Below are 24,072 nucleotides of genomic sequence, written 5' to 3' on the forward strand. Positions count from 1 at the left end.
AGGATATGAAGCTGGAACTGCTTGCAATTAGACATTTTGGCTGTATCGGACAGTCCAACCAGGAGAAACAGAGCTGAGAGAGTGAGAGCGAGGGAGAGAGTGGGAGAGAGAGAGAGAGAGAAAGATCCTACCCTTAGCTGGGTCAGGGAAGATTCCATGACTGCGGCTCTTGGTTACAGATGATTTAGGTGAATCCTGGTTTTTGGGAGAATGCTGACTGCCATGTGCAGAGGTCTTAGGGGAATGTTGACGAGCCTGGCCTGAGTGAGAACGCCGGTGGTGCTCTCCATCACTCTGCTCTTTCAGGGGTAGCCAGCGTGGCACATTATCCAGCTGTGTTGCATTCGACAGGTCTATAAGCACCTACAACACACACACATACACACACACACACACACACACATGTTACACCCACCCCTGTGTGTCTGATGTCTAGGCTATGAAGCCTCCCTATCCAGACTTTTAAAACTGATCTCACCTCTCCAAGAAAATCATTGGATGAGCACTTGTCATAATCCCACACGCTCACCTCCAAAGTCTTCTTTCTGAGCTGCAGGACGTGAAAAAACACAAAGCATATGGGTTGGTGGATGAAATGTTTATCTTTTTACTTTTTAAAATTTGTATCATGCTGTAGTGCCCACCGTAGTGAAGTGTCTATCATTCCCACTGAGTGAGAGCAATCTCAGAGCAATCTCAATTCTCCATCTCAATTAATCACAATTACATTTTTGTCATCAAAATTCTAAGTGCTGTTAGTCACATACCAATACAATCAGCTTCATTATGTGTCGCCTCTGAAACAGACATTTGCTGCTAGGGACATGTAACCTGTGTTCTTAGATAAACTTTAGAACCAAAATGATCTTCGGTTAAGCCACATTGACAAAGCCTAATCATAAAATTCTACCTGGTATGATGGTCTGAGTGATCATCCCCGGGAAAGCCCAAAAAGGTTCTTTATAATATTTTCTAAGTTTGCCAATAATTGTGGTACATGAGTTTTTGTTTAAAGTACAGTTTCATAGGCCTACATGTTCACACATATGCGTAGGCAGCTTTCCAGGTTTGTGCATACACTGTAAAAAAGGAAAAGTCAGGACTGTCCAATTAATGGTTATGGTTATGGTATTTAGCAGACGCTTTTGTCCAAAGCGACAGACAAATAACAATACAATAGTTACATTTAACAGTTTAAAAAGTTGGTAAGACTACACCAAGAAGAACAGCAATAATAAACAACAATGTCAACAATTCAATCAATAGCCTAATGAAAATGAATAAATACTATAATGCACAAACCATAACTCATAAGAAATGCTTAATAAACTAAGTGCATGTTGAACAGATATGCCTTTACACCCCTCTTGAAATACCCAAAACTATCAGAGGAACGGAGAGCACTGGGCAACTCATTCCACCAACAAGGAACCACTGAGGAAAAGAGTCTTGAATTTAACCTAGCGTTTATGGCTGGTCAACACAACAGACGCTCATCAGAAGACCACAGTGGGCAGTTGGGGATATACATCTTGATCACTGAATTAAGATAGCAGGGAGCAGATCCAGTCAGTGTCCTATAGGCCAAAGTGACAGATTTAAATTTAATTCTGCCCACTATAGGGAGTCAGTGGAGAGAAACTAGAAGAGGAGTTACATGTGTCCTCTTTGGCTGATTGAAGACCAGGCTTGCTGCAGCATTCTGAATAAATTGTAACAATCTTACTACACAAGCAGGTAAGCTAGCTAACAGTGAATTACAATAGCCCAGCTTGGAGATAACCAAGGAGTACATGAAGTTGTGTGGAATCTTGTTTCAGATAGGTCCAATCTTCAAAATGTTGTAAATTATAAACCAATATGATTTTGCAAATGAGGTTACATGCTCAGAGAAGTTAAGTCAGTCATCAATTACGACACCTAAGTTACATGCTGATCTAGTTTGGGTCTTTCCCATTTCTTTCCCAGAAATTCCTAGTTCAGATAGTGTAAAAAGGAGAATGTCATTGTTAACAGTATCAAAGGCTGCAGATAAATCTAGTAGAATTAATACTGATGAATGAGCAGAGGACTTAGCTACTCTCAATGCTTCAGTCACAGACAGAAGAGCAGTTTCAGTAGAATGACCACTCTTGAAATCAGAATATGGTCTAGTAGGTTATTCTGATAAAGGAAGTCACATACTTGCTTGAAGACCACTTTCTCCAAAACCTTTGACAAGAAGAGGACAATACTGAGACACTGAGATAATCATGCAGCTAACGTTTTCTTAAAGAGAGTTATGCTTACAGACTAGCAGAATGTGGTGTTGAGTTGTATCTTATGTTATGCTTTGAGATAAACCATGCTTTGTACCCACCATGACTTAAAGGAAATATCTTCCTTTAACATTGATTACTGTACATAAGTACAGTCAGGGATGGATTACTGCAGGGCCCCCCAGAGGTCGTAATTCGTCTGCCGAAAGCCCAGGCTCCCAACTCAGCGGTTAGAAGCGTTCTTAAGGTTAGGGCTGTGAGGATTTACAGGGGCAACTAGCACGCTAGCTCAGTTCGCCTCCGTTACATAAGGAACTAGATATTTTAGTGCAGTATAAAAACAGCTTTGTGGGTGGATGGAAATCACTATCATCATGCAAGGACATGTATCAGGGTATCATAGCACTCCAATAGTATAAATTTAAAAAAAGGCCTAGCCTACAGACAATGCCAACCTAATAACACAAGTAATTAAATAATTGGAAAACCAGGCACTGAATAGGTTTGTAGAGAATGATTAAAGTAGGCCTATAGGCTTACATATAGACAGTTCCAACGAGTTCCACAAACCATTTATCAGCCTGAGTGGCCCACTAATTAGTCATTAGGCTAGGCCTACATATCAACATAAGACTAGCTTGTGCTAGTATCCGCCTAGCAATAACGTCAATGCTTTAGCTCCGCTAACCTTTCTCTCTGCCTTCCATCCATGTGCAAGAGGGTTCATTGGATAATCCAGAAACACATTCCCCATTCCCAGGAGGCTTTGCTCCATTCTAGCCTAGGCCTACGTTAATTTAAGAATATGAATGTTCTGTAGTAGGCCTAATGCCTGAATAAGATACATTTGAATTAAAGGAATTATCCGGAGTAAAATGCACGATTTACGGATGATTGGGGTGCATACGTTGAGTTGACATCAAAATCATGTCATTCGGATGTGTTTTGAGAAAGTTCGATTGTACCGTTTTCAGTCACAACTCGTAGCCTGGAAGTGAGCGGGGCATTTCAATTGCGCCGCTACAAAACACTATTTTTATACCTCTTCTACAGTTCCAAACAACATAGCACTTACGTGGTAGTGAGTAGAGGGTCCCTAAAGCCAAACCGAGGTATCCCTAGGTCTTTATGTGGTCGAAAAGAGAGTCCAGAATGAATTTCATCAAGCCAGTACCTTTCCGGAAATGTTGCCATCTTTGCTGCCTCTTCAGGGGAAAGTCCGTAGGAGTCTTATTGCTGAGTGTGTTGTAACCGTGTTGTAACCGTCGTCGCCGTTTAAAAAAAAAAAAAAAAAACATAGTCCAGTCCATACAACTTCATTTCAATTTCGAAAGAAATACTGGACTATGTTTTTTTTTTTTTTTTTAAACGGCGACGAAATTGTGAATTTCCAGAGCGTGTTACAACACACTCAGCAATAAGACTCCTACGGACTTTCCCCTGAAGATGGCGGCAAAGATGGCAACATTTCCGGAAAGGTACTGGCTTGATGAAATTCATTCTGGACTCTCTATTCGACCACATAAAGACCTCGGGATACTTCGGTTTGGCTTAAGGGACCATCCACTCACTACCACGTAAGTGTTATGTTGTTTGGAACTGTAGAAGAGGTATAAAAATAGCGTTTTGTAGCGGCGCAATTGAAATGCCCCGCTCACTTCCAGGCTACGAGTTGTGACTGAAAACGGTACAATCGAACTTTTTCAAAACACATCCGAATGACATGATTTTGATGTCAACTCAACGTATGCACCCCCAATCATCCGTAAATCGATCTAAAGTGCATTTTACTCCGGATAATTCCTTTAAGGTAAAAATGAAGGCTAGCCTACACAAAAATCAGCATGGGAGAAATGAGTGTGCAGGGTATAAGCATAAATGACATATAGAAAGTGAGCGAGTGGTATAAATATTGGTTGGACTTCCGAAAATTCTAAAGTGTAGATCTTGGAGATTTTCGCGGAAAATTCTGAATGCATCTATCACGTTGATGGCCTCGTTCGCCTCACGGCCGCGATAAAAGCTCAATGGGCCGGTCCGCACAGCGCACACTCCTCGGCCGGCCGACCGGGAAAACTCCTGATCGTCCCGATTGCCACTCCGCCCCTGATGTATAGGACGCCAGTCATTATCAGAAAATAAGTTCCTTCAGGACGAAGCAAGACCTGTTTGCCCTGTCGGGACTTATTTTCCGTTATACTATGGTCTAGGTTGAAAAGGGTGTCATTTAAAAAGTGATATAGATCTGGTAAAAAAAAGTTTAATCGCCGTTCCATATCAATGCTTATGAATGGTAACTATAACAACGATAGTAGGACTACGGTTGAGCCTGGAGGCAGGCTTCGCAACAATGGACTCACTGTAAACAGCTGAAAAAACAATTTTAGCTGTAAAACTCATTTAGTATTAATAATTGATTTCATATTTATTTATTTGGTAAGTGACCATGGTATAAATGGGATAATGCCCTTCGATGCGTCCGCTTCGCGTCGGACGGTTCACACCTCCGCGTCGTCCATTTATTTCTGATAATGGACACCTCGTCGGGCATTATCCCTTACATAATGACCGGCGTTCTATACATTATCCCGTACCTAACAATTCATTACACATACCTGTTCTAAGTGGATGTTCTTGTAGATAACAGTTTGGTTCCACTCTGGATTCAAGCTCCTCTGGGCATGCTTTGATCTCCTTCTGTTTTCAGCACTTAAACCAAACATAACACCATAAAAGGTACATTTTCAATAATACACATACATAAAAATTCATATTACAAAACGGTTAATGCTATTTCAATTGGAAAATGTACCAATATCACTACAGCACATGCAATGCAAGTGTGTTAAATAACTCTTGAAATGTTCTTTAATTTCATTGACATGTGTAAGTCGCTTTGGGTGAAAGTGTCTGCTAAATGAATAAATGCAAATGTACATTTTATAACTCATTTGTAAATGTGTTGCAAGGCATAAAACGTCCTCACTTTAGATGAGCTCACAAAATATCATTCACTAACCACTTGTAACTCCTGAGTTAATCATGAATTATAGTATTATGAAGTGGTTTATAAAATATGTATCCTCACCCTAACTAATCATTAGTGCATGTGTATGTAACAACTGTTAAATAATGGAAATATTACTTCATCAAAAACATATTATTGCATCATTTATTAACTATTATTAACAATAATGTATATTTTAAATATAGGCTTATTTACTATGAACAAACCATTGTTCATACAAACAAAGGCTTAATAAATGATGAATTGTGTGTAGTTATTATAAAGTGTTACCCAAAAAACATATATTCACGTAAACTGAAAAACAAAAATGGGCAGAAATGTTTGGGCAGAAAAGACATTCTACAGAATGTTTTAGTGATATATGAATGACTTATTGCAGAAAATTACTTAAACCAGAGGGAAAAACAGCCAAATTATTAACATGTTTCAACCCTTTTGTCTTAGGCAGCCATAATAAATATAAATATAAAGCATTTGTGACACTGGAGGTCAGGAACGATTTTGTGATGTTATGTCCCATATATGTATATAAGTATATGACCTACCACACAATCTCCATCACTAGCCCTCTTGTTTTGTGTTCACAGTCAAAAATTACCATTGCACAGCTTTTATACTGTAAATCCATTTCATTTAATGTTGTGAAAGACATTTGTATCAATGAATAGTTGAAAAGTTGGTACTGTAACACTTTTGTGTTGGAAGCACATGTTAACTGTTAACACATAATTAATATGTGTATTACTGCTCAACAACATTTACAGTATGTGAAGCATCATTGCATTTATTATGTTTTTGTTGAACAATGTATTGTTCTTACCTACTCAACAGCGAGGCACCTATATAGGCACCTAATTCACTGTCTGAATATATGACAAAATAGTAGCATATTAGTACAATGTATTAGAAGGCTATAAAGTTTCTACTTTGATCCATATATTAATAACCTTCGAAGGTCTAACTGCTTATCAAGGATTTACAAAGAATGAATCACATAATTCAGTAAGAATAAGTGTTGAATAAAGACCTAACAATTGTGTAATTACGCATAATAGAGACCTTGTGGAGTATGTTATGCATTGATGGCTCACAAGTGTTCTCTAACTTCACCTAAATGGTCTGCTAAATGAATGAATGTGAATGTATATGTTTTGAACTTCAATATGCTATCCATGACCTGCATACCTTGCACTTGAACTCAGAGGGGGAAAGATTATATTGGGGGCTGGCATAGAAACTATTGCTTATGATCAAAAGTTTATGAAGGTAGTAAATGTACTCATCTAATTAGCATATTATGATGTCAAAGGGTGGCAACCACCTCACATTATGTGCCTGGGAATGGTTTTCTGTCCTGAAGAAGTTCCCATACATGTTGTACGGGAACGTTTTTGCTTACTACATATCACCTAAAAGGGCAGATGTTTCAAAACTTTTGACTGGTAGTGTATGTGTCTGAACTCAATTTTATGCACTGATGGTGGTCTCACACATTCATTTCTAATGGTTGGTAATTTTTGACCAGGAACTCCAAAGGTGTACAAATAAAAAGTAAAATAAAAACCCCAAATGTTATGAAAATGATCAAAATGTATTTTGCATGTTCAGATGCCCAGTGTGAACAAAGTCTTAGGGCCTTGTGATAGATTGAATTAACAAAAAGTAAATTTGACCGGGAGCATAACAGGAGGGCTAGTATAGCCTCTGACATGCGGACATAAGCAGAACAAACAAACTGAAAGTTTCTTCAATGGTGCAATTATAAAATGACCACCAAATGTATGTAGGTGATTCATTCATTTTAGTGTTACCATGGAAACCTTCCAGAAATTTAGCAGAAACATTTCACCTTTTGTCAACTGTAATTCTCTTCTCATGCCAAACAAAGAGTAATTAGAACATTTCCATGAGTTGTACACCCATATGACGGTCACATACCTGGCATTTTGGACAACCATGACTTGACTGAAAGGGTCCAGCATGCAGCGAAACAAATGAGTCATCAGTGAGACATTGTCTGAGTGTGTGTGTGCTTATGTGTGTGCATATCTGCATGAGTGTATTTATATGCACACACAAACATATGTATTTGTCTGTGTAGTTGACTGAGTATGCATTCAATAACAAGGCAAGCATGAAAAGATGAGATAGTAGTAGCATATGGTCACAGCATACTATATATACACTGCTAAAAAAATAAAGGAACACTTTGAAAACACATCAGATCTCAATGAGGAACAAATCCTGAATATCTTTACTGATATGGACTGCGTAATGTGTTAGGAACAGAAGGATGCCAATTATTCTTTTGGAAATGAAAATGAACAACCTACAGAAGGCTGAATTCAAAGACCCCCTCTGAAAATCAAAGTGAAAAAATTATGCAGCGGGCTAGTCCATTTGCCCTAAATTTCATTGCAGCAGCTCAAAATGGTACTCAGTAATTCATATGGCCCCCACATGCTTGACGACGTTGGGGCATGCTCCTAATGTGACGGCGGATGGCATGCTGGGGGATCTGCTCCCATATGTGGACACAGTCATCACTGAACTCCTTGACAGTCTGTGGTGCAACCTGTCGGTGTTGGATGAACCAAAGCATAATGTCCCAGAGGTGTTCTACTGGATTTAAGTCAGGGGAGTGTGTGGGACAGTCAGTGGTATCAATTCCTTCATCCTTCAGGAACTGCCAGTACACTCTTGCCACATTGCGGCCAGTCATTGTTGTGCACCAGGAGGAACCCAAGACCCATTGCACCAGTACAGGGTCAGACAATGGGTCTTGCCAATTTTGTATTCTATGGCAAATCCCAATTGGGCTTCACGGTCCTGGGCAGTGAGCACAGGTTCCTCTAGAGGCTATTGGGCCCTCAGACCACCACTGGGAGACAAAGCAATCCTTCTGGCAATGGAACGTATTGGTGTGCCATTTTGGAGGAGTAGGACTACTTGTCCAATCAATCTTTGTAGGCCCCAGGTACTGGCTTATGCTACCAATAGTGACACTGACCTTAGCCAAATTTGAAACTAGTGAAAAATCAGTCAAAAAGGATAAAGATGGGAAAATTATCAATTGCCACCACCTGTAAAACCATTCCTGTTTTGGGGATTGTCTCATTGTTGCCCCTCTAGTGTACCTGTTGTTAATTTCATTGACACCAAAGCAGATGAAATTGATTTACAACCACCACGTTACGTAACTGGCCAGGGGCCGTATTCACAAAGCCTTTTATCTTACCACTAGGAGTACTCCTAAATCGCACTAAAAGATTTTAGCTAGGAGTTTTCTCTTAAAAGTTATTCATAAAGCCTTTCAGACCTACTCTTACGATGATGAGTGACAGGTGACAGATCTGAGAATGCGTGCGCTACACAAGTAGTGCGAAGGACAGAAGATGATGAATAACTGAATAAAAAGCACTAGCCTAAATGAATAAAGAGTAAGGCAAAACAAATAGCCTAGTAGCCTAATGAAACATAAGCCTACGGATTGATGCAGTATCTTTGCAACATTATTAAATTAATCTGTCACCATATGCCTATGTTTGCAAAGAGGAGAACATTTTAATTTGATTCACAATGAAACGTTACATTTAATTTACATGTTGACAATGAGTCGTTTTGGTTGTTGTTGGTGACGTTATTGCATCCCTTTTATGCCTACAATGCAAAATTGTTCCCTCGCAATTGGAATCTCCTGTTGCATACGTATTTCAAAACATCGCGACGTGAAATGCCGCAAAAAGCTGTTTGTGAATAGGTCTTAGTGAGTTAGGAGTCCTCTTGACTTCTTTTAAGCCGTCCCAGACTTAGGTGCTACTTTTAGGTCTAAAATGCTTCGTGAATTACTTTTAGTGAAAAAAATTAGGAGTCCTAAAGTTAGGAGTGACACGCCCATTATTTTTAGGAGTTGCTCCTAAATTCGCCACTTAGGAGCTACTTTTAGCCTTAAAATTCTTTGTGAATACGGCCCCTGATCAATATCCCAAAAGTTTGATTTGATGCTATATAAAAGTGTTCCCTTATTTTTTTTAGCAGTGTACAGATACAATACCAGTACATACACTTCATTGATTTTTAAATCAACCCGACTGTCTGTTTTAGAAAATTGCAGTTAGCTAGAGGAAGAGCCATGAAAATTTGATTCCAACAAAATCCAACAACTTGAGCCTACATTACCCTCCATTTTTAAACTGATATCAATTTTGCTAAAAAACAATACTTTTGTGCTTGATTTCAGTTTTTAACCGTATTAGGTGAAAACTTAAAACAAGAATATAACGATTTTCACAACTAAAAAAATTCACTTCATTTCATTTCTCATTTTGTGCTCTAGTCGTATCAGACAAATGTGGACGGTGTTTTGCATTATAATGGGAATTCCTGTAAGTAAGTAGCATGTGAGCTGTGGTGGTGCATTAGTTCAGTGCCACAGTGCAACTAAGTAAAGTTATTGCACTGTTCAATCCCTGCACTGTTCACTTTTGTATTATCACCTTTACACACACTTTACAGTACCTTAACATGGTCAATGCGTCACATGGTCAGTCCATACCTTTGTAATCAATTCACATGCTCCTTAATTTTATACATTTCTGTGAGTGATTTTTTAATTATGTGAGATATATGTGTATAGGCTATGTGTGTTTGTTGTGTTATGGTTGTATAAGCTACTGGATGCTGGATTCTGGATTCTTGTGCGCATTGCTTAATTATTATGTCATTACTATGCTACCTACTGCCACCCACTGACATGAGTATTCATTTACTTAACAAGTCATCACATTGCAGGCACAGACGCTCAACAATGGCATAGCCTACTATTTGCAACAACTAAATAATAAATGTTTTTGGACCGATTAAGCACACCTGCTGATCTCACATGGCACACTGGTGTGCCACGGAACAGCGGCTGAAAATCACTGCATTATAGAAAGTAGTGTCAACATGACTTTAAGGAGGGATATCTATCTGACTATAATAGTTGTAGTAAAAATGTCAATGGTATTTATTTCAGAATAAGTGTGTGTATGATTTCAATTGTAAAAAAGTTTAATCTACGTATTTATTCTTTGCCAATAATTTCCTTAAAAATAAATAAAACAATATTTTGATGTTTATTGCTCATGTTTGTGTATATTGTTGGTTAAAATTAAATGACAATACTTTAATCATATTGCTTAGGTTGTGCTGAAAAAACTATATAAAATAGTCATTATTGTACTTTCCTGAGACCTCTATAAGTCCTTAAACCATAGTATGCAAAAACCTGAAAAAAATGGCTGGAGTTCTAAGGCTTAAACTGCCTAGCAACATCCATTAACCTGTCTATCAACATCCATTAAAAACAATCTACCTTTTAACATCCATTAAATTATCTGTCAATCAACATTTATTAAATTACCTGTTTATCAACATCCATTGAATTATCTGCCTATCAACATCCATTAAACATTCTATCCATCATCATCCATTACCCTATTTGCCTATCAACATGTATTAAACTATCAGTCTATCAACAGCTTTTAAACTATCTACATTCAACTTTTAAACTATCTACTTTTACACTATCAACATTCATTAAACTATGTGTATCAACATCCATTAAAGTATCTGTCTATCTATCATCATTCATTAAACTAAATGTCTATCAATATTCATTCAACTATCTGTCTATCAACATTCATTAAATTATCTGCAACAACTTTTAAACTATCGACATTCAACTTTTGAACTGTCTACTTTTACACTATCAACTTTCATTAAACTATGCAACCACCATGTCTATCCTAGCAACACCTTAGTAACCATCTGTGCATTATCTGTTTTAACTATACATGTTATTTTACATCCCAATTTTTGCATTTTCATGCACTTGTAATTCCTTGGAATTGAATTTCTAGTTTAAATCTAGTATATTCTTCTGTCTTTCCCATGTTGAAAAATGACTAGGGCATTTGACCTCTGTGTCACTTTATTTTCATACCATAGTGAAGTTCACAGATGCTCTGGTTTACTTAAATAACTTGAATATAAATAGGAAAATGCTTCTGTTACATTTTGTATATAAGAATTTCTAGGGGTGCCAATCATTGTGGGCAACATGTTTTTGTAAAAAATATTGATTTCTTTATAAGAATTTCCTATTTCTCAGATTAAATTTGCTTCCCTTCAAGGTTGGACTTTTCCTCATTGTTTGTAAATGTTAAAAATTTTAAATCTGTCAGCAAATTAAATTCTGATTAATCCAACTAATGATGTACAGTACATACACGATATGGCTTAGTTTCCATATGTATGCCATGCTTATTTCATTACTTACCCTCGTCCTGGAAGCAGGTAAACTTTGACAAAAGGATCAGAGTAGCCATTGTTATCGCGTGGGGACAGGTTTCGGGCTTGCAGGACATGGACAATTAAGTTTCCCAGCTGTTTGTCATAGTTTATTTGAAGCTGTAAATATAAATGAAGTAAAATCAATCCAGTTTCATTATTAATATTATTACATCTGTAGTAGATGGAGTTAGTGAATAAATAATGCTAATCTAAAAGTATAGGTTTTAATAGTAGTTTTCAATAGACTCCATGAATGTGAGAGAGAAGGGAATTCCAGAGTTGGAGTGTAATATAGAAAAAGGCTCTGACACATTGTGATGACGATTATTCTGACAAATACAACTCCAAATCAGAAAAAGTTGGGACGTTGTGTAAAATGCAAATAAAACAGAATGTGATAATATACAAGTCTCATAAACCCATATTACTGTAAAAGCAAAAAGGAGATGGACAATATAAGAAATGTTGAAAATGAAAATTCTGACTATTTCATGGAAAATATATGTTCATTTTGAATGTGATGCCAGCAACATGTGTCAAAAAAAGTTGGGACAGAGGTATGTTTATCACTGTGCTGCGTCACCTCTTCATTTAATAAAATTCTGTAAATGTTTGGGAACTGAGGAGACCGGAGACCAGTTTTGAGAATTACATTTTGTCCAATTCCTTCCCGATACAGGATTTCAGTTGCTCAACAGTATTCTTAATCATGTTTTTCATTCCAGGATGCACCTAATTTGACAGGTCTGGACTGCAGACAGGCCATTTTAGCACCTGAACTCTTCTTCTATGGAGAAATACTGTTTAAATATGTGCAGAATTAATTTTGCCATTGTTTTCCTGAAATATGCAAGGTTGTGAATTTACATACTGGCATTGTCATATTAGTGAACATCTACCCATCTTTACCACTGAGAGACTATTATGCCCTATCGTGCACCCGGCACAAGGTGGCGCAAAGCGTGACGCAAGGCTTATTCTTATCTTACACTTAGTAAAGCCAGGAATTTTTTGGCATGTGTGCCATGCACTTTTATTAAACCTTGTGCCCAGGGCTGTGGCAATTAACGACATAAGGTGTGGTTTAGCGCATGATCCAAAAATCGCTATCTTATACCATCCAAAAGTCATTACGCCACTGACCTAGAAAAACCTGGTCTATAGCAGATATAGCACTGCTGAAGATGCACTGTCACGAGATGTAAGCAGTTTCTGCAGAATAAATATCTTTAGGACATTTGAACATTATTGGGTTAGGTGTCCTTAAGACATTTGAATATTATTGGGTTAAGTGTTGCTTTTCTTAGGCTATGTTTTCGATGTAGTGAAAGTAATTAACTGTGTAGAACTGTTTTTTCGTTGACTATGAGCCCACAGTGAAATTCGTTTCACTTTGCCTATGAGTTCAAATAATAGGCGAGTGCAGATACTCTGCTAGTCACAAACAGGTTTTGGTAAAGCAAGGTTTAATGGAATCCCTGTTCCATACAATGTCGCGTGCAAGCAGATTCCTTCAAAAGCGTCTCTGACTATCAAAATACCGATGCGCTGTTTGAAGATGCGTTGCTTGCTGTAAAAGGGAATGACAGGTGTCATTATCATTGGTTTGAAGGATGTTAATTAAATGTACCGCTTGCTGTTTCTTTTAAGTATTACTTATGTTGCAGCATTTTCTTGCCCTGTCCCAATTCTTTTAGGACATGTTGCTGGCATTGAATTCAAATATTTTTTGGTTATTACTATCTATTTGGACTGTTCATATAATGACTTATTCCTTTACTCATGTAATACAATCTAGTGCATGGTATTTTAAATATCAGCCTAATTTCATGGACTTTTTTTTAATGGAAATTTCATTTTTAAAAGTTATTTTACAACGGTAGTGATTGTCAGATGTGATTCACCTTACACTATAAACATAATGTTCTAACATAATGTAATGTTCTCTAGTCTGGTGTCTCATATCCTTGGTTATTGCATTGGGACAGCATTTTTTTTATCAATGAAAAGGAACATTGGGAGTGACCTTTACCTGAATCTCTCCTGTCACAGGATGCACCTGCACTTTTGCTGCATCTGCAGTCTGAGTAAAAAATGAGGTTACATCAACATAAAGAGGTATGTAAATTACTCTACAACATGGATTACTCCTCTCCACATGGGTCCAAAACATTACAGTCATCCTATGTAAAAAAGTAATGTAAACCTATCAGTATAGACTTCCACCGACTACCTTTTTCATGGCTGAAATAATATGTCCACTCTGATATAATATGTCCACACTATTATTTTAACAATATATTGTGTATAAACTGCAGGACAGTGTTTTATGCAAGTTAAAAAAACAAAACCATATTAATACCATACCGTTAACTGCCACCGTGTATCAACCTCATAGCTAAAGAAATTTAGCAAAATCAATGTATAAACCATGGCTAATGGTTGGGAAATTATGGTATTGAATAAACTAATTCTTTGTGACCCACCAATGCTATTTCCATAACAGCAATTCCAATTGCTTTTGTGCTAAGTTGTGTTTTGGAGACACACCTTGCTATGGCGCTTCTTGCCTACGGATGGTGAGCTGGGCTGGCCTGGGCTCGGAATGGCACTTGAACCGGTGGAAGCTGTGGCTGAGACAGCTTGGGGTCCTTTATCTCCCGCAGAGAGAGAGGAGACTGCTGACACCGGGGTCTGCTGCTGGGACACCTTCTGCAGCTCTGCTGCCAGCTGTTTAGGATCTACACCTGGAGACCTCTGTCTGTCACCTATCAGTGGCAGAAGGAAGTGAAGAGAGACAAAGGATATGTGGTATATGTCAAATCAGACACCATAATGTGTTTAAATGGATAAATGGTAGTAACCTTTGGATGGATCCTGAAGCTCCAAGTGCTGAGAGCAACCCTCTGGATCTGACAACATATTGAGGTCCCTGGATGAACACAGAGATATTAACTATATAGAACAAAATGATGTAGAATCCAATAGTTTTTAAAGGAAGCATAACAGTGGTGAGATACTCACAACCTGACACACAACTCAGCCTCTCCACACTGCTGTCCAACTAGACCCTGTACCTCCTCATAGGTTTTACCTGTGAGGACAATTCCATTCCACTCCAGCACTTGCATTCCTGGATATACAAATACAAAATACAAAATACACACACACACACACACACACACACACATTATGAGAGGTGGACAGGCAATATGCATTTGGTCTTTTGAAGCATTCTCATTAGAAGCCTGTAATCACACACAGCAAATCCACAGCAAACATATTCAGCCATACAGTAGGCACTGATTTTGTGGGTGTTCCAGGGCTCCCATAGAAAATGCTGAGCACCCACGTGTGCCAGCATAAGGTCCAGGTTCATTTTGCAATGAGCTGATAAATTCAATGATCAGTTCTATTCTACAGTATGTGAGTAGAATACCGCTGCACTAACAATATCTTAGTGGCACTGTACCTACCTTGATTGTCACTTTGGATAAAACCATCAGCCAAATGACTAAATGTAAATGCAATGGAAGGGACTATGCGTCTGTGATTGGTTATTTTGCTTTTGGCTACACAGTATAGCAGTTACTAGCAGATGTCTCACTACTTCTGAATGCAACTCTGTGCCATGTTTGAGGTGTGATTGGCAGTTAGTAGTTGCATTCAACGGTTTTAGCACCCACTGGCAGAAACATACTGTACATTGGTGCCTCTGTATTCCAGCACACATTTTTTTCTCACACAGCAAATTAATTCTCTGAAGGAAAAAATGAGTAGATTCATAACATGCCATAGGAAAACTCTAGGTGGAGAAATAACACAGTAAATGTTCAAGAGCATTTCACAGAAGGAAAAATAAGCTATAAGACGTTATTAATACATGTGTTCGCACACACACAAACACACACTTTGCACACTCACAGAGGTGGAATCGAGTCTTCAGGTAGGCCAGGTAGGCCATCTTTCTGTGTCGTAGAGTTCGTGCTGTTTGAAGGACATGTGGGGGCCAGAATATTATGTATATAACTAACTCAGGGCTTCACACACGCAGGACTGTGCGTCCTCACAGATTTTGAACTTCAGTGATAGTATATCTGACTTACCTCTTTCATCAGGGAAATTCTATATGTTACCATCAGGTCTGTGTATTGCCATCAAGCCTCAAGTGACTATGAAATTACAACCAATACTTGCAGCACAAGTATTTGCTGATAAGCCTGACATTTAGTCTCTTGTGCAGTTCACATGTTGGAGCCCAAAACAAATGAAGAAGCATAAGAGTGGAAAAAAGAGTGAAAAGTTTAAGAGAGCACATTAAGGGCTCTATCTTGGAGAGCGTATTGTTATCATGACGCAAAGTTTAGTTCCATCTTTTTTTCGCCATGCACTTCTCTTTTATTAAACAATGCGCCCAGGGGTGTGGCAATTAACGACCTAAGGTGTGGTCTGCAGCATTATATAAAAATCGCTATCTTACACTATCTAAAAAGCATTACACCACTGACCAAGAAAAACCTGGTCTATATCGAAAGGTGCATATGAAGCACAGCTGAAGACGCACTATCACGAGATGTAAGCAGCAACTTTTCTGCAGGATAAATGTCCTTAGGTTTTTTATTCAGTCATTTGAATGTTATTGGAATATTATTATTATCATTGTCAGTCAATAGTAAAAGTAATTAACTGAGTATAACTGTTTTGTCGTCGACTATGACACCACGGTGAAGTTAGTTTCACTTTGTTAGTTTCACACCGTTTCACTGTACCCAGGGGCCCAGTGGCTCATAATCCGTCCATGATTTTGTGTGCCATAATTATGATGTAAGTGTTTCCTGAATCTCCAACAACATAATGGGCGCTATTTTGCAACCTGGCGCATGGCGGAAAGCTAGTTATGTTCCCGGCGCAAAGTTGAATTTGTATTTTACACGTCTCTTATATTAAACAACGCGCCAGGGGGTGTGCCAATTTACAACCTAAGTAGGTGATCTGGCACAATGTCTAAAATCACTATTGTACACAACCTAAAACGCATTGCGCCACTGACCAAGAGAAACCTGGGGCCGGTTCCCCGATAACGCTCACTCTTAGCGCGCTAAGAAGACTCAAAAGATATATCTTACCAAAGTTGTTTATGTTCCTAAGTGTGTTCCCCGAAGTGTCCCTTAGGAAGCTTCTTAACACGCTGCCTCCTACGTTCGACGTTACAAAGGCGCTGTCCCAAGTGAAGGTGCTGAATTAGTTGGCATCGATTGCTCAGGAATCGATTTTCTACTTCACGTGAAGGTGCATGACGGCGTTAAGAAACACAACACGTTCTATGCAAATTAAACATTCCTCAAATTATTCCAGTAACATTTATTTTAACATAATTTAAGTTTTATCAGTAAAATATAAACTGTTAACTAAATTATCAAATTGTCAGTAATATGTTCACACGATATGTTGTGACTGGTAGACTAACCGGGTAGGCCTATCCCTCGCTAATCATCCACCCTCCTTATCCCGTTGTGCCACTTGTGCCGCTTCTTGACATGGGTTTAACAACTTCTTAAAATTAAGTAATACACTTTTATATTAATGGTAAGGTACCTTACAATTATAATTGATTGGCAAGCAGCTGCAGTTACTTCTGTTTAATGCGGTATTGATAGATAGATAGATACTTTATTGATCCCCAGGGGAAATTCAAGGTTCAAATAAAAAAAATGCCATTGGTTAATGTTTTCAATAAAAAGCAACCTCAGACAATGAACAGAGAGAGATTTAGATCCAGTATGGTGGGGAAGCAACGTAAAAAAAGGGCACCAAGCTTCTCGTCAGAGGAACTTGAAGTTTTGCTGGATGAGGTGAGCTTGCGCAAGGTGACACTGTTTTCCAGCTTTCAAAATAACTTGTGCAACAGCAACAAAAAAGAGCTATGGAGCGACATGGACTACACAGCGTTTTTGATTCAATACAAGGACACGTTGGATCGCTGCCATAGGCCTAGTTGGTCGCTTACTGGACACCACCATGCTTACCCATTTATAGATCTTAGCCATTTAGAGGCAAATTCTTTGCCAGCTTTTAATTATCAAAAGTGATTGCCAATTTGAACGCTTTAATGACATTACTAAATAGCCTAGGCTAATTACCACCATATTAGGTCTGATACCAAATAAAGTAACCTTCATAAATAGGCCTGCATCCATTGTTATCCATTTTATCAGTCTTAAAATGTCCATAACATAAAATCATCGTTGAGCCACAACATTGTCAACATACTGTCGGCCTACCATAGTTTGACTTGTACTGCGCTGCGCTGATTTCTAAAGACTGCTGCACAGTGGCGGCGACTAGCGTCTTGAGAGCTCAAACAACGCTAAGAGAGAGCTTACGAATGGTCCAGACCAACCTTACGAACGTGTGACTTACAGAAGATATACTTAGCGTACGAACGTGTCGGGAATCGTGCCATAACGTTAAGAGATAGGTTAAGGAATAGGTTAAGAACTACTTAGCGATAAGAACGTTTTGGGGAACCGGCCCCAGGTCAGAAGTCCATGGCGAGTTGTTTATATGTTATTAAGAGCGCATTATCAACAGTCATTATGGGCGGGTGCACAACGCACCATCCTTCTATCATCCATAAACACGCACCAGCGCACATCCATGCAAAACATTACAAGTTACACGATTAGGCTACAATGGGAAACATAATTACTGTAGAACAAAGATATTATGAAATACATCTCACACTGAGTAGTTATTCACCATCATTTGCAAATTGGTAATGACAGTGATTACTGTCAGCTGAAGATGCACTGTCACGAGATATAAGCAACTCCTCTGCAGGATAAACGTGGTTTTATTCAGACATTTGAACATTATCATTGTTATTAGAACATTATAAGTGTTGCTTTTTCCAGCCTATGTTTTCGATGCTAACCCATTGTCAGTCAATAGTGAAAGTAACTAACTGTGAAGAACTGTTTTGTCGTTGACTGACACCACGGTGAAGTTAGTTTCACTTTGCCTGTCTGACTGTCAAAATACTGATGCACAGTTTGAAGTTGCGCTCCGCACAGTTAAAGGGCTCATTGGTTTAAATGGTGTTACGCCCAAAACACACCCATGACTGATTAAGAAACATAAGACCCACCTTCTTGCGCCGTGCGCCGGACGTTTCATAATGTTTCATAACTAAACCACACCCAATAGCTAGGCCTACTGACTGGACAAACCCCGAAATGTATTTAAACTACCGTTATCACGGAGAGAAGAAATACTCTTTTCTGATTGGCTGACAGGGTGGCTTTTAATTCTGAATGACGGAACACCTATGAAGTAGATCTGGTAAAAAAAAGTTTAAAAAGTTTAATCGCCGTTCCATATCAATGCTTATGTATGGTAACTATAACAACGATAATAGGACGACGGTTGAGCCTGAAGGCAGGCTTCGCAACAATGGAATCAACTCTTAACAAGCTAACTGTCCATGCTATCGCTGTTATAGGGCCAACCAAAGTTGTACAACAAGCTGAACTAGTGAGCTTCTTTTTTAATGGAACCGCGTGTTTCCTTTGCTTTACAGTGGCAACCGGGTGATAAGCGGGCCGCCGGGAGGCAACTCCGCTGCACGTCGGGGAGTTCTTTGCCCCTCGCCCTCGTCCATTAATTCCGTATAACAGGACACCTCGGCGGCCGTTATCCCTTATGTATTCACCAGTGACCATGCGTTTTAGGCTGTCATAATAGGGCCCAATGTGTGGAGTGAGGCAATAATCAGAGGAATTTGTCACAATTTGTCTTTGTTCAGATTTGTGGTCAAAGTCCGAGATTTACTGTAGGCTACATAATGAATAAGGAAACAGCCGTGTTTCCCATTCATGGTAGCTTTGAGGCCATTCACCAAACCTCATTCAACAAGGTAAAAACGATTCTCTATTCTATGTCATTTTTAAGTTAAGTACTGTACTTATAACTGCTGAGCTTTGGGTTTTTGTGCTTATTTTAGACCTCAAGACAATCAAAAGGCACTAGCCAGAGTTTGCTGTGCAGAACATAAAACTGAGAATTTATGGAACTAAGCATGGTTTTAGCTTTGTATACTTTTTTGCATAAATGTATTTTCTCGTATTAGTGAATTTTCATTTACTTTCTTTAGAAAGGACTACTGCACAGATACTCTGTTTTTTTATATCATGGCCTACAAAGCATAGTTTTGCACTCTCTGTGACTTAAACAACTAATGTAAACGTGAATTTAATTAATTTAATTTAGTGATTCCTGAGTCTCCTTACCCTCTACAATCTTTCCAGTCTGTTCAGCAGCACCTCCAGGGAGAACTTTGGCAACATATGCTCCGATCTCTCCATTACTTCCAGGAACTTCCTTACCTCCCACCACACGTATGCCTAAGCCATTGCCTATGGAGAAGCTTCATGTTAATTGAATTTCAATAAAGGGAGGGGAAAATGCACCATGAACACTTCATACATCTGGTAGGATTAGATTAGGGTTTCCATCCAACTTTTTAATGCACAATTTCACCATTCAAATAAGACATCCCGGCTGAAACACTTTAATTTAGCATAAATGAAAGCATTCTTACGTGAATAAAAATGATATTCTAAAATAGAGAGGTCCGGTCTTTGATTATGACCACGCTCTAAACCACGAAGCTGTTTACTCTGCAGACTTACAGTACACTTCGACCACATCACATTGTTACTATGCCAAAAAATGTAGGTGCTGCGTCTGTTTGAGCTTGGCAACCAATATTGCTGGACAACTACTTCGTTTGCCAAAGGAATGATCATTGATGTTGACAAAATATTTCATTTTTGTTCTTGTGTTCCTTGCCAGGTTTTTGTAGTAACCATGTTGCCCTAAAATCACTGTAATCAATGTTCTAAAAGGGCTTATTGCGTATAGTGTTTTTTTTTCAATTGCTTAAACACAATTTTGAAAACAGTTTTTTCAAAACACTACACTCAATTAGCAGAATCCCTTAGCTCTTTCGTAAAATGAAACACTTCAGTCAAAACTATACAATTATTTATCAAAACACTATTTTGTTGACATATCACAAACACATGTATCATATATATATATATATATATATATATATTTTATGATCAGATTATGTTTGAATCAGTTACTCACTATATCGCGTATGCTTTGTTGTAGTTTTATCATGAGTTTTCATAAATGTTACCCTAACAGCCTTAAGTTTTCATCCCACAGCTGTTCACAACAATGTCGTTTTTATTAGAATAAAACCATAAATGGAAACACTTGCAGACGCCCATGTCCTTTAGCTGATTTGTCATGATTGTGCATGCTTATGCAAATGAGTTGAATGGAAACCCAGATATTGACTGTGGAAGTAACAAAGTGTGCCAATGTGTATGAGTTTGGTAATGGAGTGTGCCATGTGGAAAGTTGCGTTACCTGACACACTACGATCCTTAGGGTCTCTCTGGAGTTTGACACGCACATGAGGAAATGCGAAGTGCATAGATTTCATCTAAAGAATACAGTTCACATTTCATTAAATAACCAAATGCTCTTTTATTTGTCTGTGCAAGTGTGTGTGTGTGTGTGTGTGTGTGTGTGTGTGTGTGTGTTGTAAGTGTCAGAATGGTCACCTGTCTCCTGTCTGGGCTATGACAATTTTCGTGCCGGCCATCTTGAGGCTTCATGAACCAATCTGTTTCCTCCCGATGTAGTTGGTACGCTTCAAAGATATTGGGTGAAGGAAAATCATTTTATATTTGACCAAACAATTATTTCAATATTTATTAAATGTTTCTGAATAGTTTCAATGATATCAAATGGGGGGGGGTGTCAAAGACAAAGATGTGGTCAAAATGGTTAAAATAGTGCCATTGATGAATCACTGCAGATATGTTAATCTGAATAGATGCTATGGTAAATCAATGATGGTGTTGTGGAGAGGAAGTGTACTGTACTGCATGTAGTCTTCGTATTTGATAAGTGCATTCAGAATTAGTCCATAGCAGTTCCAAGACATTATGAGGCACTATATGAGTGACTCCAAAGCAAAGTTGTGAGCAGAGGTGGACGAATTACACAATTCCTTTACTTAAGTGACAGTATAGATACACCTTGTCAAATATAACTCCAATACAAGTGAAAGTCAGTGTGGAGATGGGGCCAATCTCAAAGTCCAGACTCACAGACTTTGCTGTGCATTCTCGCAAAATTCATAAGGGCTTAGGGCTGTCCCAATGTCGCATTTCATAGGGCGTGAGGGTTTAAGTACACACTTACCGAGCCCTTTCCATGAGTCTGCATCAGTGCAAACTTCACCAAAGGGAATTACCCACAGTTCAAAGTGTTGTGACGTTTACCGTGGAGACCATGGGGAAATCCGGAAATTACAAAGGTAAACAACAGCACGACACACTTGCATAGTACAAGTGTCAGAAGCATCTTTGTTATTAAACATCGCCAAGGAACATGTAATTGTGCTGTCCCAATCCCATGTATGCCTATCTGAGCCCATGTGGCCTCACACACTCACTCAGCACCTGAGATCAATTAAGTCTGTGGCCTTAGGGCTCACTTTGGGATTCAACTATATTGACTACATCTTCCCTGTTTTAGGACACTGTTTTGAATTTGCACTTTTGCACATGTTCCTGTTAGCGTGTTAGCAGACTAATTGTCTGCAGGTGTGGGTAATTAATTGCTACTTGAGTTAATTGGACCACACCCAATGGCGCTCTTTTAAAAAGGCCAGGGTTTTGGTGTGTGAGAAAACCAACTGATTGATGTGCAAGTTAATGTGTGTTGTCCATTTTTAAACATTTGGATAAATTAAAGAAAGAATATGTTTTCTACTGAAAAATATCCTGTTTCATCTTTTAAAAGAAGAAGATGGTGGATACTTTTCACAGTCAGATTTTTACTAAACTCTAGTACAGAAGTACTTTTTTCCTTTTTAATGTATTGTAATGTAATGTTTATTTGGCCATTGAGGTATACTGTACATCCTTTGGTCAGTCATAGGACTTGAACAGACCTTTAGTTCCTTACATCTAACAAAAACATTTTACCTATTTGTATAACTTTGCAACTGTTGAAATGGATGCAATAATATAATTTAAATAATTATTCATTTTCTGTTCACAAATCTAAAACATTCTCAATGCTGAATACAAAACCAGATAACTTAATTATAAGTAGATTATTTATCATTTAATGATGTAGGCTAAAGATCTAGCTATGTGGTGTATATCAGGTGGTTGTCTAATTTTTATTCGAATTTCCCAATGATCATAACTTCTCAAATCTCAATTGCTAACAGGTTTGTCTGGGTTCTCCCAGGCTACATCGAGGATGTTCTGATGAAGAATCTGTTATCACCATCATTACCACAGCCAATTCAGCCAAGTTCAAATTGAAAAAATGAACTTCAAGATGGTCTATCACATTATTGCATTTAAAGAATCAAATGTGGTTAAAAGTAACGAGTACTTCATGCTTTATGTATATCTATAATGTGTATGCACTAATTGTAGCCTGTGTAAAATGTTGTTTGTTAATATATGCTAAATGTAACACCACTTGATCCATGGCGAAACGTTGTTTCATCTCAGTGTATTATGGTTGAAACCCACTTGACTTGACTTGATGCTTGTTACATTGATTTCAAATGTAGTGGAGTCAAAAGTACAGTATTTGTTTTTCAAATGTAGTGGTGTAAAAGTCAAAGTTTCCAAAAATATTAATACTCAAGTAAAGTACAGATACTCATACTTAAGTACAGTAATCTTCAGATTTAGTGGTCCTGGCAGACTTCAGAGTATTGTGTAATATCCTATTGGCCTATTTTATTCAGATATTTAGGGAGTTGGGTGGTCTTTGAGTATTTTTTTTAGTATTGGTAAAGTGGTCATTGGTCTGAAAAAGTTTGAAAAACACTAATTTAGAGTGAACCATGCTTTAAATAATATAGCATGGCTGTTAAAGGAGAATTCCGGCGATTTTTTCACATAGATCTGTTTCTCGAGGTCACCAAGTACTGTCGGTACGAATTTAGAACAAAAATAATAATCTGTTCTACCTACAGTAGCTTGAGATTCTGCAGCAAACAGCTACAGTGCTATACTCTGGGGTCATGTTAATTTATTTCCTACCGACAGTAAATGGTGACATTGAGAAACAGAAATCTATGTGAAAAATTGCTGCCATTCTCCTTTAAGTGAATATGAGACTGCATGGTGAGTGAGTTATTGTGGCTTCTCATGGAGGTTTCTCAAGAAGCCTATTTTCAATATATATATATATATATATAAAGACTCAGGTCTCATTGTGAAACTGTTTACATTGACCTGCACACTTGATGTGCCTCAGATTTGGGCTCTCAATGATTGCTTGTTTTGTCTGTATCTTCTCTCCTCTGGAAGGGATTTGACATCCAGTGTAATAAAT

General features: G+C 38.2%; 1 protein-coding gene across 1 annotated transcript in view; it reads right to left on the reverse strand.

The window, feature by feature from the left end:
- Positions 1 to 24,072, reverse strand: part of pcloa (piccolo presynaptic cytomatrix protein a) — a 63,279-nt gene that overhangs the window by 8,976 nt on the left and 30,231 nt on the right. The window contains exons 12-23 of the mRNA XM_076297235.1: positions 21,261 to 21,349; positions 21,064 to 21,139; positions 19,911 to 20,036; positions 14,647 to 14,755; positions 14,487 to 14,554; positions 14,173 to 14,390; positions 13,655 to 13,705; positions 11,609 to 11,739; positions 7,225 to 7,251; positions 4,874 to 4,967; positions 479 to 550; positions 132 to 363 (exon numbers count right to left, since the gene is read on the reverse strand). Of these exons, the coding sequence (XP_076153350.1) occupies positions 132 to 363; positions 479 to 550; positions 4,874 to 4,967; positions 7,225 to 7,251; positions 11,609 to 11,739; positions 13,655 to 13,705; positions 14,173 to 14,390; positions 14,487 to 14,554; positions 14,647 to 14,755; positions 19,911 to 20,036; positions 21,064 to 21,139; positions 21,261 to 21,349 (1,293 nt within the window). The remainder of the gene's footprint in view (positions 1 to 131; positions 364 to 478; positions 551 to 4,873; positions 4,968 to 7,224; positions 7,252 to 11,608; positions 11,740 to 13,654; positions 13,706 to 14,172; positions 14,391 to 14,486; positions 14,555 to 14,646; positions 14,756 to 19,910; positions 20,037 to 21,063; positions 21,140 to 21,260; positions 21,350 to 24,072) is intronic.

This window comes from Alosa pseudoharengus, unplaced genomic scaffold (genome assembly GCF_046254945.1).
Source record: "Alosa pseudoharengus isolate Yale_2024_CS ecotype anadromous, Long Island Sound unplaced genomic scaffold, YU_APseudo_1.1 YU_APseudo_1.1_scf_20, whole genome shotgun sequence".
Lineage (NCBI taxonomy): Eukaryota > Metazoa > Chordata > Actinopteri > Clupeiformes > Clupeidae > Alosa > Alosa pseudoharengus.